This window comes from Genypterus blacodes, unplaced genomic scaffold, assembly GCF_046128005.1.
Source record: "Genypterus blacodes isolate CSIRO-AG114 ecotype Tasmania unplaced genomic scaffold, CSIRO-AGI_Gbla_v1 ptg000053l_1, whole genome shotgun sequence".
NCBI classification, from domain to species: Eukaryota; Metazoa; Chordata; class Actinopteri; order Ophidiiformes; family Ophidiidae; genus Genypterus; species Genypterus blacodes.
This window is the reverse complement of record NW_027466865.1, coordinates 2,546,711-2,566,503: the sequence shown is the minus strand read 5'-3', so window position 1 is coordinate 2,566,503 and position 19,793 is coordinate 2,546,711. Positions and strand designations below refer to the sequence as shown.

General features: G+C 40.5%; 1 protein-coding gene across 1 annotated transcript in view; it reads left to right on the top strand.

Moving 5' to 3' along the window:
* Nucleotides 1–19,793, top strand: part of fras1 (Fraser extracellular matrix complex subunit 1) — an 87,228-nt gene that overhangs the window by 14,663 nt on the left and 52,772 nt on the right. The window contains exons 5-13 of the mRNA XM_076151110.1: nucleotides 3,629–3,784; nucleotides 3,920–4,066; nucleotides 4,845–4,991; nucleotides 6,653–6,793; nucleotides 7,599–7,739; nucleotides 7,915–8,055; nucleotides 9,832–10,135; nucleotides 11,183–11,267; nucleotides 16,494–16,817. Coding sequence (XP_076007225.1) covers nucleotides 3,629–3,784; nucleotides 3,920–4,066; nucleotides 4,845–4,991; nucleotides 6,653–6,793; nucleotides 7,599–7,739; nucleotides 7,915–8,055; nucleotides 9,832–10,135; nucleotides 11,183–11,267; nucleotides 16,494–16,817 — 1,586 coding nt within the window. The remainder of the gene's footprint in view (nucleotides 1–3,628; nucleotides 3,785–3,919; nucleotides 4,067–4,844; nucleotides 4,992–6,652; nucleotides 6,794–7,598; nucleotides 7,740–7,914; nucleotides 8,056–9,831; nucleotides 10,136–11,182; nucleotides 11,268–16,493; nucleotides 16,818–19,793) is intronic.

Here is a 19,793-nt window from a genome sequence, read left to right as displayed (position 1 = left end):
GTTTGCCAGCTTAATCCAGAATAAAGTACCTGGAAACATATTTAAGGCGAGTCAAAGCTTTCAGTCACATCAAATACTATCATTAGCTTTGTCTGTGTATGGCTGCATATAACAAAAGACAACTTGTTACATGATCACTGGCCCTCCTGACAACCCATTAGTAGACTAAAAACCAAATGGAGACCCTGTCTGTTGTCGTCTAATGGTATTTTTTACAAGGCTATGTATAGATCTGTATCGCGCTGTGCATTTTAGCAACACAGGCAATTTAATCGCTGCATTTTATAGAGAAGTGCAACCTTGAGCCAAGGTGTGATAATGGAATACAGTGTTTGAACTTTTGTTTAATGTTTATGTTGGGTTTCATTGTTCCATATATTCATCTCATGTCCACCCTGCAGTGATTCCCTTAACCTAATTTAAATAATAACTCCAAATTAATAAAATACTGTGTGATAGCGTCTGAAAGGTGCAGACAGATCAAAGGAAAACACCATATAGTTTAAACTTTACAGGATGAAACAGAAGGGCGAATATTTCGTCACATACGCTTCAGAAAGCGCTGACCTCTGGATTTGGGCGAATAAATGTTAGCAAAACATAAAAGGAACAGCAGAATAAAACCCCTTAAAGGATTACATATTGTGTGTGTGTCTCCCTTTCTACATAAAGACAAATGGGCTACTTTTAATTTGCTTTAGACAAAGGTATTGAGACTCTTTATCAAATTGAGTACGGTTGAGACCCATTAATAATCCATGCATAAAAGGCATTAAAAATCCTTTACTGACTGCAGCCTTCATGTATCAACCCGTGAAAACAGTCCCCTAAAAACGTAAGACAGTAAGTAAGTGTTGATTAGACACAATCAAAGGTATCGTAGAGGGGAGGGGAGGGAACGTACCATCTTTTCTCAGTCTCAACACAATTAATCATATATAAACGGGAATAAACTTTCAGAAAGTTTCTTCGTAAACTTGAAAACCTTAAAAAACGTGTACAATCTCTTTATAACCTTTGGGATGTCTGCTCAAAGTTCTGTTTGTTTGAACAAAGCTTAGATGACTTGTAAAGGTGAACTCACTGCTGCGAACCTCAGCGATTACGCGGTTTGGCTGTAATTATTGTGCGTCGTAAGCTATAATCATTGTAAACTTTATGTTTTTCGATGTTCGGCACAAAATGGGAATGTGGTTGAACTGTTGATGATGTACCTGATGCCAAGTTTGCTGCTTGTAAAATCCTCAGCTGCAGGTACCAATGTAAAGCAGAGAGATGGGATGCTTGCACTCTTGAGTCAAGTCAAGTCAACTTTATTTCTATAGCCCAATATCACCTACAATGTCTCAAAAGTCTTTACAGGCTTGTGGTTTTACTGTAGTGGTAATTGTAGGAATCCTTCCCTGCGTTCCACGACTGCCCTGTGTAACATATGCCAGACAAATTAGGGAACTGCTAAAACAACAAATGCCGACATGTTTCCAGAACTTCTAGAACCATCCTTATGTCCCGACTGCTGAAAACGGATTCAAACAGCTATGATTTAGCAGCAAGCTTGGACATAAACTTAGTATAGCTGCATGTTGAAATCCACTCATTTGGAGGGACAACTTGTCTAGACACGCTGCAGTCGGCTTCAGAGGACCACACAGCTTCTCGCTCTGTCGTATCAGTCACACTTCAAAATAAAGATGTTCCACTGTCTTTCCTTTGGCTTTGCCTATACAGAGAAAAAACAGCTCAGAAGAAGGAAGAACAAGTGTTATTGTAACTGTAGAAAGATGCAATAGTCTGATTGAGAGACTATAAAGGCCGATGGTAATTTGGTTTGGCTGTATAAAACTCAAAAGCCAAGTTTCTGTTGTACTATTGCAGAATAGATGCAGGGAAAATGTATGATACATGGAAATATCTTGTCTAAATCGAACCCACAGGAGAGTACAATCACTCAGGCTGCCTGCCATGCATTTATAACTCCAGAATACCTTTTTATATGCTTCTAAAGTGGTAACTATGCCATAAAGAGGTACTCTGAGGACTCCAATCAATACCGTTTTAGTTTTATATTCTGTTTTAGACTGCGCAGTCAATAATGCCTGACGCCTGAGTTATCTTATCTCTGTCGTGGAGCCATTTGTTTAGACCCCCGAGCCGGATCGCCTGCAGACTGTTGGCAGCAGGAATGCTGATGTGTTTTGATGCAAAGTGATGTGGCATGAAAGGTGTTAATATGAGCTGACAGGAGGGAAGTTCCATTTCCCTCCCTCTCTGTCTCTTCCTTCACGGTCGTGCTTCAGGGAGACCGAGTGACTCACCTGAGCAGATCGTAGTTTGTGCTGTACAAACATTTGTCAGACAAACAGATGAATTAAACGCCAGCTGTTGAAAAATGCACGATTGGACGAAGAAGATGGCTGTCAAACAGATGAAAACTTTTTCCTTTTGTTCTCTAGGGCTTAAATATGACTTTGTTCTCCCACAAAGATGGGTGTGCCGCAATAATTAAATCTTCACTTTACAGCCTCTCTGGATTGAAGCCTATCATGACCAAGAATCGCCTTTTGTGCCTCAAGATGATACTGACTGACTGAGATTGAAGTTGACGTTTACTAATACAGTATAACCCTTCAGAAAAGTACTCATAATAGACCCTTCCAATTTGATGTCCTCCATTATATTCTCAGGGACCTGATGTTTTCACTGTTAAATGTTTTTTCTTGTTTGTGGCATGTTTATGTTTGATTCTTAAAGCACTTTTACAACAATTCTTAATCCCCAAATCCCCCTCTGGTGTTTGTGTGTCTGTGTGCTTTCCCCTTGCAACCCGCCACAGCTTACTCATCTATGATAAACCTTAACAAAGAAAAGAGGAGTACTTTCATGGCTCCTCCTCTCTCTCTCTCTCTTTCACTTCAATGTGATCTGCCTCTGTGTCTGACCTCCTCACCTGGCTCAGATGGTTATCTGAGCGCCTCTGTGCCAGCCAGACACAACTCTGATACCATCGAATAATAATAAAAAAAAAAGCATGGAGGTTTTCCTCTCTCATCTTTTTTTGGTCGACCCTGCTGCACTTGCCTTTGTAGGTTTATATGGGTGTGATAGCTTTAATGAATGTCTATCTAAAGAGAGAGATGAAGGTCTGAGTGTTAAAAGATAAAAAGGGGAGACTGAGAGGAGAAAGGAGCAGGAAGAACCGTCTATCATTTCTTTTGTTGTGTTTAACCAGCATCCCCTTTCAACGAGGACAATAGATTTTTGACTTTTAAACTTTACTCAGAAGCACCAAAATAATGTGTTGAAGGTCAAGAGGTAGCTATTTTTATTTATTTATCTGTATTCATTTCTATATATCTATTCTTAGGTCTTATATGCCAAAAAATAGAGTTGAATATTAGTTTTTATAATATCAAATAAGGCTTTGTCAACTATCAGAAAAAAACAAGGTTTAAGGGTTAACCTCTTTATATTTTGTGTTGTAATGTAGTTTGTTTTTGCCTTATCATACACTGTCGATTCCATACACACATCATCAAATCAAATATTGAAAACCTCAGATGAGCAAATGACAATGAAAATAATCCACTGCAAGTTCTTAAAGTAAGCCGTCTCTGCTCCGTCTTTGCAGAATGCAGCGCAGAGTGCCAGCGTTGCACAGCCGACCTGCAGACGGGCATAGGCAGCATTTGCCTGTGGTGTAAAGAGCCGAGGACGCTGCTGCTGGGAGACCACTGTGTGTCTCAGTGTCCCCGAGGACATTACAGCTGGCACGGAGCCTGCTTGAGTAAGAACTGACACTGTCCCACATTAAAGAAGGAAGGGTGATGAGTGTGTTCCCCTTTGATGTTTGAGCTCATCTCTGCATCTTACGGGGATCCTTTCATCTTATCATATCATTATTATTATCATTTTTTCCCAGGATGCCATTCATCGTGTGAGGCCTGCATGGAGGCAGGACCTCTCGCCTGTACTTCCTGCCCAGCTCACAGTGCTCTGATGCCCTCTGGGCTGTGTGCGCCTAGATGTCCCCGGGGTTACCATGACAGTGGTCACAGGATCTGTCAGGGTAAGTCAGATATAGTCAGTCCAAGTGTGGCAGATGGATGGCAAAAGTTAGGAAAACAATGACATTGCACTAAATACCAGTTTGTTGTAGGTCACAGTAGGTTGTCAGGGGTGTGTATTCAATTTTGATGTTCCTTGTTAATAGTTTTGATATTTAAGCACCCAGTAAAGTCTTAGTCTGCACTGTGATTCTTTTATAAAGCAGCTCTCCAGTGTGTAAGTCCTCTTTGCAGATTATGACATTATGTAATTTTAATTTTGTAACTGAGCTGTCCTCCATTCAGGCAGCAGCGATGGTATCTGGCTGTTTTGCGCCTCTGTGTGTTGCCTCACATAACCTTAAAAATCCACTTAATAGTCACTGTCAGATCTCCATTAAAGTTGTCGAGTAATGATAACCCAGTGAAGTGACTGTTTTGTGTTGCTTCGTATATACTGTAATTTTGATTTACGTAGCAGCTGAATGAATTACTGGTGCTTCATCTGAAAACACTGCAATGGAAAATAATGATAGAGAACTGCTGTACTTACATTCTTACCACAAGTGGGCCAGAAAGCACAGCATTTGCCTGTAGCCACATACTGTATCTGATACCAAAAGATCTTTGCAAAGATTACATATCTTTTAAATGCCTTTTATTTACCTCAAGACCACAAAATCATGCATTAAGAAAATGAAAATAATAGTATTGGTACTGGAATAAATGTCTTCCACTCTATCTGCAGTACTTGTTTATAAGCTGACCCTGTGTCCATGTCGTCCTTTGTGTTTTCACCAGAGTGCGACAGTCAGTGCCTGACATGTGACACAGCAGGTGTTTGTACATCCTGTCGTGACCCGGCTAAGGTGCTGTTGTTTGGAGAGTGCCAGTATGACAGCTGTGCCCATCAGTATTACCTCAACACTACCACGCGGGCCTGCAGAGGTATGGGGACGTCGCCATTACGACACAACACACTGCAGTGACACTGTGGCAACAGATTAATAATCAGGATCAGTGGCATGCATTTTATGATATTCATAAATTATACTCCATCCATATTGCATGTAGTGCACAGTGCCACATAGAGTTTATTGGCTCCATCGATCATGTAATAAACTGTGGGAGCACATATGTAAATCCTTAACACTGCACGCATGTTTTAGCCCAGAAATAAAGCATTTTACAGAGCAGTTAAAATGTGATCTATGAGCCCCAATGAATCCTAAAGGGCTCTTCATTCCCGTTTCCATTCTGCATTGAATATCTCTTTTCACTTATTTAATTGCCCACTAACCAGACCCCAACACATACTGTTAGGCTGATTCCGACTCTCTTTTACTGCCTTCTGTCAAACAAGATGTGTGAAAGTATCTTTTGCTTCCATTTTCCTTTGTGCTTGTCTCAAAGGGTAAAGAGCACAAAGGGATTGTGTCGAGAATGTAACATTCATGCTGCTTTGGCACAGATTTCAACATTTCATTCACCTGAAAGTCAATTTCATGTGAGGCTTACTTCCTAGTAATACGACTTCCATTTATCAGCGATTTAATTTCAGCCTAATGGGATTTATTCAGGTATTGGGACACAGCCCTTGAGTTAGAGCCTCTGTTATGGGATTAGAAACTAAGTAAACCGCTATTGGCTGGACATACAGGTTGATTTGCTGTGAAAGAGCTTGCAGTTCCCCCACCCACCCACCCGTTTCAACAGGTGGCTTTACCCATAGAGCCTGCTGTGTTTATCCCTCCAGCAAGCTGTACACACTACCTGGATAATCCACTGAAAGTCATATAAAACCTGAGCACATTTTAGCTTTTTGGAATCTCTGGATGATTTCATCAGATGGGAACATTGGATCGGTTCTTTTGAGAGTCCCTTAAATAACCACCAGCACTTATACTGTAACAACCACCTGTATTTGTTCTGGTTTATCACTGATATCTTTCTGAAGAGCAAGCCCTAAAATACCTCATTGCACCATTTGGATATACAGAGAAACATTGAGGAATACTTTTTTGTATTGCATACTGCTCTCACTCTTGTTGTATTTAATGTTCAGTATGTGAGAAATAATTTCAGGCTTTCTCAGTTAGACCTGAAGTAAACTGAAGCTAAAATGTGTTAAGTTCATGTTTGAATGATCAGCAGCAGAGGAACATGGTAAAGTAAAGTGTTACTGCTACAATGAATGAAAGAACACTTTTACTACACACCATTATTGTGATTATGAATTACAAGTAATATAATGTTATTTGTGACCTAAATCAGCTGGTGGTATAATTGTGTTTTTCGAGTGAAAAACATTCTCTAATCTGCTGAATTTCCACTTCCTGTGTTGAAACTCACATAAATAAAGCATTGTTTGTTCCAACTGGTTTTAATTTTCTTGCCAGAATTAATGAAGTGTGCCAAGAATACAACAGATGTGCAGGTGATAACAGGAATAAAAATTACAATTGGGTTTTTAACTAAATCTCCTGCTGAAAGATGAATCTCTTTTTGTCCCATCAAAAGTAATCCTGCTGTTCTCTCTCTCCCTCACACACACGCACACACGCACACACACACGCACACACACACACACACGCGCATCTTGTTTCCAGAGTGCGACTGGAGCTGTAACGCTTGCAAAGGCCCCCTGAGAACCGACTGCCTGCAGTGCATGGAGGGATACATTCTACAGAATGGAGTGTGCACCCAAGGGTGCTCCCCTGGCTCTTATCAAGATGGAGACAGATGCCTTGGTCAGTGAGAATACAATGTGCATACTCTACATTAACCTACTGTTAGTAGATGTAATAGGTCGAGAAGTCTAGAAGTGCATCTGTGTCCCATGTATCTATCACGTAGTGCCATATTAATACGTAGTTGTCACACTTACACTGTACACTAAGTACTAATGAATGAGTAATGAATGAGCACTCTCATGAAGTTCCTCATATATTTTCTTTAGTCTTTTCCATATTAAAACTTGGAATAAAGGATGCAAATCCAGAAGGGCTGAAGAAGGTTCCTTGATGAACCCCTTAACCCCTCTAACAGCAAACTTGGTTCAGATTCACATAACTGTACTTTCATGTCTAGCGGAGATGCTAAACCTTTGAAAGATTGCAAATGTGTTGGGAATATGAACGTGATCTACAAGGCATCTAGATTTTTTTTTTTTATTGAAGCCTGAAGGTCATGCACAATTTTCAGCATTTCAGCCTTGGGTATTGCAATTTATAGTCAGTATCTTGTATTGACTGAAAATGTCGATGGAATATCAGGTCTCTGGACATCTACAGGTTTTGTAAGGAATCTTTCAGACATGATATTTCTAGTGAGGAATTTTGACACCCCACTTTGATTGGTTGAATATTTGACTGGTTTAATTGTCTGTTGATGATACACACACGCAATAAACCCCCAAACATAAATAGCCTTTTTTTTTAATATATTATATGAGGGAAAATATGATTACTGTCACCCCATGTAAGTCAATGTGACTTTGGTTGGGCGTTTAATGTTTAATGGTTTCATTGGCCTAACGGCCTCTCTGTCTGCCAGGCTGTGACGAGCACTGTCTGGAATGCCAAGGTCCTGGACATTGCAGACGTTGCCAGCCGCCATACGCCTCCCTACAGGGACACTGTGTGCTCGAATGTGGTCGAAATTTCTTCCTGGACACCACTAGCCAAGATTGCAAAGGTTTGTTGAAAGCCACTATGTTAGTCTAAAGAATAGAAAATAATACAAGCAATGTAGAACTTATAAGTAGAACTGTTGACTGAAAACCTTGAAAAATGGTTGTTGCAAAAGAAACATTCCAAATGAAGATGTGCAAGATGAAAAACACTTATAATGCTCTCCACGTCTTCATCAGCTTGCTCATCTGACTGTGTGCTGTGTGACGGGATTGGAAGCTGCAGAGCTTGTCAAGACAAAACCTATCTCATAGAAGGATACTGCGCCCCTGACTGTGGACAAGGTTACTACGCTGACCAGAAGACCAGAATTTGCCACGGTAATACCATGATGCTGATCTGCTTTAAGATTTAAGGTGCAATAAGTCCAATTGTTACTCTCCCAGAACAAATGACCTTAACTGTCAATGCAGGGCCAATAGAGTGGTGCATTCATATCTTTGAATGAACAATTATTTGCGCATGGAGCAAGATTTGTGACTTCTAATATTTCTTTGACTGATTCACTGGAGTTTGAAAACACTTGTCCTTCTACCTACAGGCAATAAAATGCGTGAAATGAGCAGCTTTTTTATTACAATATTAGTTCATTCATTGTCACCTTTATGTATCCCGTTCATGCATAGAGCCATAATTTGGATTTATTCACCATTACTCTATGGCAGACATGGCTGTATTCACGTCATAGAAATCAAAGAGATTCATATGTCATTATCCTTCTGCAGGACTAAAGCAGAAAATGATGGACTGTTACACTGTTATCTGTCTAAGATTCACGTTTGACATCTCACTAATGAACCTAGAACATGAAACCACATGCCTTTCTGGTAGTATTCCATCAGTGTACCCCTGCAGGGAATGATCCAAGCAAATCATGAAGGTTTTAACAGAGCTGGAAGGTTTCATTATCGTCTGAACTCACAGAGAGGTCATAAGGCTCAGAAACAGATAGAGCGTCGTTCCGTATTTTTACATCAAACATCATTTCATGCAAGAAGAACTTTATTCTTTACTCTGTGATCAGCCATCAGGACGTCTCAGCTTCTATTAATGATTTGACAGGGTTTCCTGTTTGTAATACACTAATTGGTCCTACAGAATGACATTGACAAGAGTTTCATCTGCAATGTTAGAACAGTCAGTTGATTAGAGGAGACATCTACTTAAATTGTAGCCTTTATATTCAAATTGCGCCTGTGAACCTGCAAGTTGAGAAACTGAAGGGCATCCGGAGATGACTGCGCTTGTCAGATGATTTATGCGTGTCTTTCTAATAGAGAAATATATTATCACACATCCTTTGTGAAAAATGCTGCTCTGCTTTTGAAATATTGAACATTTTCAGCCTCTAGGCTTCAGCTAATCCACAAATTAATCAGCCGAAAGTTCGGAAGGAAATCGCTTTGTTTTTTCAGAGGCTGAAAAAAATGTTCAGAAATGGCCGCTTTAAATTATTTTGCATTTAATTACTTGACCAAAAGTGTGAGCCTTTATAATGCCTGTTGGCATCATTAGAGAAGATAGGAGATTACAACGTGGTCTGTTCAAAGAGCTGATCTTTAAAAACTTCCCTCAAAAAAGTCAGCTCTAATTAAAGTGAAGTTCTAAAATGCCATGCTAATGCCGGGATGCCTTACTCATACTGTAGCTGAGCAATGTTTCTCCCACACTGTTCATCTTTCCATTTCACAAACTCCTCTTATCTCTTTCATCCACTTTGAATGATGTTGACTTCAGTTTTGAAATGGAAGGTTCACTGGGCTTGTCATTGCAGAGGTCATGTTCAAATTAGATTGATCGGTAAGATATATGTGTATTGAAAAAGATTGTACTAGATTATTTAAAATGCCACAAATTCCATATTCAATCAAATATGAGGGATAATGATGATGATGATCTGGATCTCTATGGAGAATCCATGATTGTGATGATAAAGTGATCAGAGAGGCGTGGGTCTGCAATCTCTGCTTACTCTTGTTTCTTTATGTTATGTTTCACAAGAGAAATCATAAATGTTTTGTTATTCTTACCTTAAAGACATGTTAATGCCAAAGAGCAGGAAGATCATATCTGTCTCTCTCTCTTCTCTCTCTCAGTTAACTCCCATCCTCCTAAACTGCATGTCAATGGTTCCTTGCTGGTTCCCCTTGGAGGTTTATCCTCACTTTCCCCCCGCCTGCTGAGTGTAAAGGACCTGGACAGCCCATCTGAGCAGCTGATATTCCAGCTCCTCCAGGACCCGAGTAACGGCTGGCTGGTGCTGTTCAGCGGCGAGGAGGAGGAGGAGGATGGAGGAGCCAGGGGGAAGGTGGGGAAAGAACTGAGCAGGGATGACACCTTCACCTGGGAGGATCTGACAGCTGGACAGGTCCGATTCAGACACAACAAAGATAAAGCCAGGTAAGTGTATGAGGTTCTGTGCTGGTGTTTTTCTTTTGTCTTCAAATGTAAAATTATTTCCAAAGAGCAAATACATATAGAAGAATCCCAAATCATAATCGCTTTTATCAATTCTCAGTCATATAATCAATGTGACAGCCATTTGACATTCTTTACACACACATATAAAACAAAAACCCTTAAAAGAAGACTTAATGGCTCTGCAGGATTGGAGTCAGCAGTCACATGCAACAAGTAATGAACATAATGTAATCATAGAAATCACAGAGGTTCACACATCATTGACTTCCCTGTGCTGATTTTACTTAATTTATTATTACTAATGAACCAAGAACATGAAAACAATTTCAGCCTGAATAATACAGTTGATGTTCACCACATCAATTGAGAGTGATGATATGGCCAATCAGTGCACCTTTGTCATTTTTAGCAGCCATTTATGACATATCATGTGACCAGATTCACTTGTAAAATGCCATTTTAAAGAACACAACATCACCATTCTGCATTGATAGCATTTATGTGGCATCATTTTCTCCTAGTCATTACTAAACCAGCAGCTTGCTCAGTTAGTCTTGTGCTTTTGGCCCAGTCCCAGCCTTGGAGAATTGTGGGTAATAAGCCATGTCTTTGATAATGCTGAAGTGGCACAGTGAGAGGAAGTGTGTGTGTGTGTGTGTGTGTGTGTGTGTGTGTGTGTGTGTGTGTGTGTGTGTCTATGTGTGCCTGTGTCTGTGTCTATGTGTGTGTGTGTGCGCGCGTGTGCGCGCCCGTGTGCGCGTGGTTGTGCATGTGATCTGAAGAGTTTACTGTCCTCATCCCCATAAGGCACTGAGGCGATTAGGCCTAATGACTAGTCGCTAGGTTAAAGCCTCACAGGACTAATATTCCCAGAAACCCTTGAGGCTACCTGAAGACAGTTTCTAGGTCATGTTCATTCACAGAGTGTGATTAAAAAGACAGAGAGAGACACTGAACTCTGACCCCACTCATCCAAGCCTGTTCTTCATTCCCTTAAAAGGCCCCTTTTCTTTCTTTCATTGTCAGGAGGAGTGAGTTCACCTTGCGTGTCGCCGACCCTCAGCTATTTTCTCAGCCAGAAACGGTTCAAGTTCAGGCTGTGTCAATGCAGGTACTGTATTAACACAAACACACACACGCACACAAGCCTACATCCACTTGTCTGTTAGGCACTGTCGCCTTTTCTTTTTTAAGTGAAACCTGAAGAAGAAGAAGAAATGTTCTCAAATATACCAAAGAAAACACACGACAAAGGCCTCACAAGAGCAGTTTCTATCTGATCTCTGAGCCACGAAATTTGAACATGTTAGAACCAAGTTAGAACAAGAGAAATGTCAGATTGAGATTACTTTTGTTCCGGTCTGGGTCAGTTGAGTAACATTACAAGCACAATAGCAAAGACTCGTCAAGGTTTATTTGTTATATTTGTTTGGCTCACTGAACTGTTTTGTCATTTGACAGCTTGTCAAGTAGCAGTCATGTTGATGATGTCATTCATGCCCTTGTGCAGAAAGTTTGACTCACACAGAATCAGTAGACAGTTTTTCACTTTTGGCCTTGGGTGGTATAAGTACCATTATGCCGTTACCCACAGAGAATGCAGCACTCCTATAGCACAAATCAGGAGTGTCACCATTATAATCTATTCCTCTAGGAAATGTCAAGATTCAGTTGTCTTTCAGTATGTGGTGGACAAAAGACAAAGACAACTTGTGAAAGAACCTTCCACTTAACACTTTCAGAGATGAAAAGGAGTTAGAATTCAATGATGGGGTGTCAAGTGTCAATTTCATTTATAAATTAGTTACATTTTCTGAAAATTCAGCATGTGCTTTCAACAAAATAGTTGATGTTCACTTATCAGATGCCTTGTGTAGTTAGCTATGAGACTGACTCATACAGGACTAGCCAGATGCATCAGAGATAAACCATTCATTCCCATCACAAATACAGTCGATCCACCCAGGGGCTTTTTAACACAGTTCAGATGAGCGATCAGCAATTGACAGTACAGAACATTATTGTAAAGTCACAAATCTACATGGATGGCTAGGATTGGTTTAGAGTTGACTGCAGATATATAGAGTAATGAGGAGTTGAGGGGTTAAGGGTGTCTCTGTAAGAGTTGGTGATGAGATGGTGTAACAGTTGAGTTACAGTGAAGGGTGTAGGTGTGGGAAGGATTTGTGTAAACAGTGACGGAGACAGAAATGAAAAACTGCATAACAATACATAAGTGTACACAGCATACTCTGTTTGATGGTTAAAAAATATTCCCTACTGCAACAACAGAACATGAGCTCACCCAGGCCATGTTTGGTGGACCAGGGTGTACAAATTAACTAGAAGAAAAAAACAAAACAATTATGGTCCAATAATAATCATTTCTGCTATTTGTGGGCGCCATATGTTTGATTGTGTGTAGCCAACAACACAACACTTGTTTAGCATTTAAGCGCCTCTGCAGTGACAGAGCCCTTTTTATAATGTTACGTGACTGCTTTCTTAAATTTCTGCTGCCCTCAGTAAATTAGTCTTGCAGGTTCAGGGCTTTCAGGGTGCTGCTTGCAGATGGTGATTGAGTGCGGTTATTCGGGTGCCCTGCTTTGTTTGGAGGCCGTTCAATTACACCAGAACTCGATTAGCTGCGTTTCCTTAAAAGGTTATTAGGAGAGGAGCAAAGAATGGTTCGATTTATGCACGAACGACTTACCTTGATGAGTCAGGAACTACGTCTGCGGTCGACGTTTTCTGTTCGCTCCTGCTCGGATGGTGTAAATTTTTATCACAGCATGAGCGTGTTTTCTGGCTTGCATTTCGATCAGATCTGTCACCAGCAGCCAGCTGGGAATGCAATCCGTACAGCTTGGGCATTATATTTGTAAGATAAAATCCACCCACAAGTTAAAAACACTCTTTTCAAATAAACTTACTGAATCAGGAGTTGCAAAACGCAGGCAATGCAATGAAAGGTACCTGCCCTAGGAATGTTGACAGTGACATCCATTATAATACATGTTGTAAATGGGGCCTTGGACCCTTTAAAACTGGACTAGACCATCCTGTCTTCATGAATGCCAGCAGCCTAAGGTCCATCTCTCCACCCACAACTGAGCAAAAGCTGTTCCTGTTCCTGTGTTCCTGTGTTGAGCTATGAAGGCTGAAAAGCTGTGTTACAAGAGCCCGTAGACATTCAACTAACCCTTTAGCACCATCAAGCTCTCATGTCAAGTATTTAGAAAAGACTGCCGTGCGTCTTTACCCTGCATGTCTGGATGCGTCCCTGTGAACCATCTGCAGTCTGTTACTGAGTCCTGAATACTGAAGGACATACTAGATCAGCACGGATCTCATGTTGGGTGGCATGGGAAATATCCTGTGTGGCCTTCCCTGTATAAGTCAAAGAGGTGGGGGTGGGGTTGTTGTTCGAAGTCTCTCTTCAGCAGCCAGTAGGAGCCCGAGGAATGAAAAATCTGAGCAGCAGATAATCTCCTTTTTCTGACAGTCAGTTTTTGTTGAGTTGTTTGAGTACAAACTCCCTGATGGCTTTTCTTTTCAGGTGGTCCCTTCCTTGTAGCCACATACACACACTCAACCAATGCATATTATTAGCTTACATTTTAAAGTTGCAATCAATTAATTTCTCAAACTTTATTCCTGTTTTATTCTGTGGTGACATTTTGGTGTTACTCAGACATCTTTGTTGTGGGGGTAGTTCCATATCCTTTGCTATGAATTTATACCAACATGTCCAATACCTGCTGTCTGTTTCTATTAAACAGGAAAACAAAATCCATGTACAGATTGAGTGATTGATTGAAACACAGTGGATGATTTCTTCATCATTTTTGAGCATGTCTGTGGTTACCAGTTAACAGGAGCACAGTATCATTTGTTATGATGGAACACGTTCACAAGTGTTCAAATCAGAGGATGAAAATCTGGGCTGAAATTAACACGGGAAGCTCTTCGTCTCTGCCTTGCACAGAACAACAAAAAAGCTTAAGGCAAACAAAAAACCCCTGAAGCGACAGAGAGATTTTGTTTCCCATCTTCTTCAAGTTCTGCAGAGCCCCGAGGGCCCCACTGATCCCGACAGCTCCCCCTAAAATTGAACCTTACCTCTGCGTCACCCTTTAAGGTTAAAACATAAAGGTTAACCCTCGTACCTGTGTGTGCCTGTGTTTGTTTTTGTCTCCCTCGGAGGGGGTAGATTACATTGGTTGTCTTCAGTTGGTTGTCTCCAGTGAGATAGCATGTCTTAGCAGGATTCCACTCAATGTGAAGCACTCACCCACTGTCAGCCCAAACCAGGGCTTCCAAAACCTTTCCTTTTCCTCCTATGAAACTGCCAAAGAAATCACTGCAATAACTTTATAAAGTGAATCATTTTTGCTCAATTGTCACAAAATTTAAGACAAAAAGTTTAAATCTTATTTACTGCCAAATTTGAACAGAAAGTGCCATATCTCATGAATGAATGAGTCTGTTGTACTTCTTCTTATGCAAAAGAAGAACCATCAGTGGATCTGTCTCTTGCTGATAATTCCCCTGACATGTAAAAATCTGAACCCAAAGGCAAAGAGGCTGTGCAGAACAATCTCCCTCTGTGAGTCCATACACAGCCTGAGGCTTGGTATTTTTTGTTTTTTAATTTAAAGTGTTATTTTTCAAATAAATACCAGTGACTTTCTATGCTTTCTTATTACTGGCAGTGCTGTGCTTTTTACAAATGAATGTTTCAGTTGCAGTTGAAAAATTATTTTGAAAAAAAATACCTCTCACTTCAGGAATTTTTTGGACAAGTCTGACGCAGTGTAAGACAGAAGACTACTGTACTAGAATCAAGAAAAATAACAGCAACACAATTCTACAAGATTCTCAAAATGAGTCACTCCAATGGCATATTTGGTACTTGTTTTGAGAACTTTAAGAACTTAAAAGATAACAATTACTTGATGAGATTTATTCAGCGTAGAATAGAAGAATAGAATTTCCAGGAGTCATCCCTCTGGTGCCAGTAGAGTGCTGGATCCCAGCCAGCGGATTGGACCAAAGCCCTGCATCAGTCACCCTCCATCACAGCTCCGTGCCTGACATCCTTTACAGATTTAAGGCCTCGGCAGGGTGGCGCCTCTGTGCAGACAAACCCATGCATGTTTAAGTTCTCCACCAATCACTAACAGGCCACGCTGCGAGCAAATCTTGCATGTGTGAGATTTAAATAAACTACAGTGCTGCAGTTACCAAACATCTCAGTCTTAAACAAACTGCCAGTAGCTTTGAAAGTTCTAAATTAAATGGAAAGGAAATTTTGCCTTTTATTAGAGGCTATTTTAGTGCAGGTTGTGATGCTGTGACTCAGGGAATCTGGGCTCATATACCAGCAATGCTTTATCAGTTGTTCAGATCACTTCACTTCTTCTGTAAAGACACCTCACACTACTGCACTTGTGCCCTCAGTATCTATCGAGCAGGAGTGGCTCGCGAGCCGCTCTTTGCCGGCTGACGTGCAGCCCGGCTCCAGCTCGAGTGCTCACAGATTTTTCTCTTGGTGTACATAATTTTCATATTGTAAACTAAACATCTGAAATGCATATGCTATATTTTCAGAGTGTCACAGAAATCAATGTCAAAGACCGACACTCATATAAAGTCATACTATTTATAGATTTGCTCTACAAAGTCATATGAGCCACAATATCCAAAAATGACTTTGTTAGAGGGAGGAAGATGAGACCTCGGCCGTGGCTGAGCAGAGCTTCATGAAGGCTGCCTGAACGCGCCTCCTCTTTATCTTCACCTCCCGCAGGGACTGGAAACCATGGCCGCAAAGAAAATTTTATCATGTGATACTTTTTTTAATTTTGCTTTGTCCTCTCGCTGTCAGCTTAAAAGCATAGGAAGTGATGAAATGTGTCCTACCCTAGAAACCTACATTGTGCCATAAAGTTGGAAAAGGGCATTTTGTTTTTTACACTTCCTGGACATGCAATTTGTCCAGCTTTGGTTTGCATTTTTATTAATGCCCTGCTACATATTTTGTGCTTTTCTGTTCCTGTAGTGTTGAACTGTTAACATCACAAAATCTCAAAGTAAAGCATACATGTTTTTTGGTTTTCACTAAAAACGTATAAATGATTTCTTTTCATGTAACACTAAAAGCTGCCACATTTCCTTCTCAACAAGACACTTTTTGAATTGTAGTTTAAGGTAAACACGCTCATCTGTCAGTGACAACAGCTCCGGCTCCCAGTGATGGAACATAATAAGTTCTCCATATATTTCAGTGAGCTCTCCTCACTCCTATTTCTTCAATTTATTTTATTTTCCACAGCCCCCAAGGATCGTGACTATCTCTCCTTTACTGGTTGAGGCCCGCGGCACCATGGCAACCATTACCAAGTCGGTCCTGCAGGTTGACGACTCCGACAATCCAGCCGATGTCCTGGTCATGGTCCTAGAGGCGCCCCGCCACGGCCGGCTGACCCGTCTCCATGGGGACAGGCCGCTTAGCCGCTTCAAGCTAGAGGAGCTGTCACAGGAACAAATCCAGTATGTCCACAATGGCTCAGAGGAGGAGGAGGATGTGATGGTGCTACAGGTGAACGACGGCCACAGCTACCGGAATGTTCTGCTCCAGGTCCACATCAGTCAGAAGGTAGGATGGATCACTGGGGAGATGGAATGTTTTAAATCTGTATTGATACATTAGAAATCACCCACTTGATGCTTAAATTTATCCCATAGTGAACGGCTGGAGTCTACATTCATACATTCGGCATCAGTGCGACTTCAATTAAAACTGCAACAGGTTTCTGTTAATTAAGTAGTTTGTACATTGAAAATTATTGTTTTTTAAATGCTTTGAAGGAGCAGCACTTTTGAAAAGTATTTTCTAGTGAAACATTTAGTAAATTATTAAAAAAGAAACAAAAAACATGTTTAACATTGAACATACTCAGAAAGCACATCTCTTTTTAGGAATTGGGCACAATTCTCAAAGTGTGTTATTTCAGTAATGTCACCACCTATTGGTCAGATGAAAACACTCACAAGATAACTCACCCAGTGTTAATATGTGCACATCATCACGTCATCTAATTTCAGTTTGAGCTTTGCACTGCTTTTAAGATTTATGGTAGCTTCTGTGAAGTGGACCACATCGGCAACCAATTACTGGAAACAGGATTAATGGTTAGTTTTTTCAGTTTTATTTTGTTTATTAAAAACAGGTGAGAATCAGTATATAAAACACATATATTTCTACAATATATCTATATGTTCTATTAAAAACATGTGCTTATGTGACATGTCAGGTTCAATAACTAAAAACCTGTTTCTATCATCTGAAACCAATCATACCCCCTCCTCACCACAAGAGGATCCACTTCTGTCTAAACTGTGGTGAACAAATGAGCATGCTTCAGTTTCAATATCTTTCAATATGCTGCTTGTGTTTAAAGGAAAATATTCCATACATTTAAAGCCCTAAAGGGAAATATACTCTGGTAGATGTAATATTTGAGTAAGTCACGGTAAGAGCATGTAGTCCACTTAGTGTCAGATTGGTGAAATTTGATTTTAAATGTACTACGTTTACATATGACCTAAATCAAATACTGTGATTGATTTTCGCTTGCTACATTGTGAAATTACAGTGTGACTCTTGTTGCAGTACGCAACTATACATTTCATGGACATCGGCTTGATTCCTTTAGACTGCTCTCAATTGCCCCAACTTAAATGTTCATTCCATTGATTGAACATGACATGTCCACACAACGTGTGTTATTGACTCTGTTTGTGTTTAAAATGAGCCTGTGCTGGAGGCAGACACTAATCCCTGTAAGCCGCAGCACTGTTACAAGCAAAACAGGCTGGGCTTTTAAAACGGCTGCCTCTGTCATCACTGCTGCTCAGCGTTTACGACAAGGATGAGAGCAGTTGTCTGGTAACAAGCACAGGCCACCATGACTGGGCAAGAGAAGGACAGACATACACACACACATACACAAAATGAGACAAGGTAGGACCTGCCCACATTATTGGAGATGTCTAGACAGATAAGCAGCACAGACACAGGGTCTCTTGGGACGTGTGTGTGTGTGTGTGTGTGTGTGTGTGTGTGTGTGTGTGTGTGTGTGTGTGTGTGTGTGTGTCAGCAGTGGCCTCTGTCTGTCTATCCTTGCCCCTTTACATACACAAAAAACAGCAGATAACATGCACATAAATATACTTTCTTTCATACTGTTAACCAGCACACAAGCTTTCTGTGGCTGTAAAAAAGCTTGGAAAAATCCAGGAATTTGAAAATGTGTTTTCCCAGCCTGGAGATGTTTTGGAAAATGATGAAATATATCAAATATGTCTGTAAGGTTTTTTAATCTTATCTCTTTTATCATTTATGAAACTCACCCCCTAGTGACTCAATTAAACTTCCATCCTCTCCCTGATAATGACTGAGCTGGAAAACAGCTTGTTCCTACCCAGACTGGTGGGCCTGACACGGTCAGCAAGGTTGCGATAGGGCTGCCTCTCCCACGTCTCCCCTTAAGAATATTGCCAACAAGCTGAGGTCAGAGATTAAAGAGCTGAATATGCACGATTGGATGCTACTAAGAGATGCCTCTGATCATCCCACGTCACTCAGGTTGCACACAGTAACGCCTCAGCCCACACTATCAGTGCATTTAGAAAAGGCTATTCCAAACTGTGAGAAAACAGGGTAAAAAGTAGAGAAGTAGAATAAGTAACTTCCAGTGCTGCTAAATCTCTCTCCCTTTTGTCATGACTGCACAAAAGTTTTTAATCATTTTCCCTCGGTTTAACTTTTGCTGGGCAGCATTCTGCAGATTGTCTGTGTGCTTCAGGGTGACTCTTTTTTTCCCTATGTGTAAATCAATATCACCCCTACACACACACACACACACACTCATACACTAGTAAAATAGCCTGATGCTGCACTCTGTTGTGAATTAGTCAGGGGAAGATGGACAGCGTGACGGAAAGCTGAGACAATGGCGTTGATTTATGCTGAAGACTTTTGGATGAGTCACAGGTTGTCCTCATTGCCTTTTATTTTCACTACAAAGTAAGAGAGACACAAGAGGGAAGGAGATGTGGTCATAATCTACATACAGTATATGTAAATAAATTAACAGTAAATAAATCTATACAAAATAAATAAAGTGACAATATATATTAACTTACTACTAGTAATCTGTATGTCAATTCATTTTAGAAACCATTTGTGTTTATTTGTGTTTTATTTTGTAATCTAGTTTACACTTGCTTGCCAGCATAACATTTTTACAACAACCAAACACTATCAGTTAATTAATCTGACCTGACCTTGAAACTAGTCACACAATTTTCAGTTTGAGCCTGTATAGCTTCATTTATTCGTTATCAGACTGAAATGATCATGAATTGACGCTGATCTATTCCAAGTTACAGAGTAAGTCTATTATGTATGTCTATTTCCGTAAATGCTCCCTGTCCTTATAATAAGTGCAAGCAATCTGTGCCTGCAATTCCTTTTCCTCTCACAAAATGATAAATATAGAGTGCAAATGATGGAATACTTTTAATTCCGTCCAGTTTGCCCTGTTTTAGGGTTAGTGTACAGTACAGA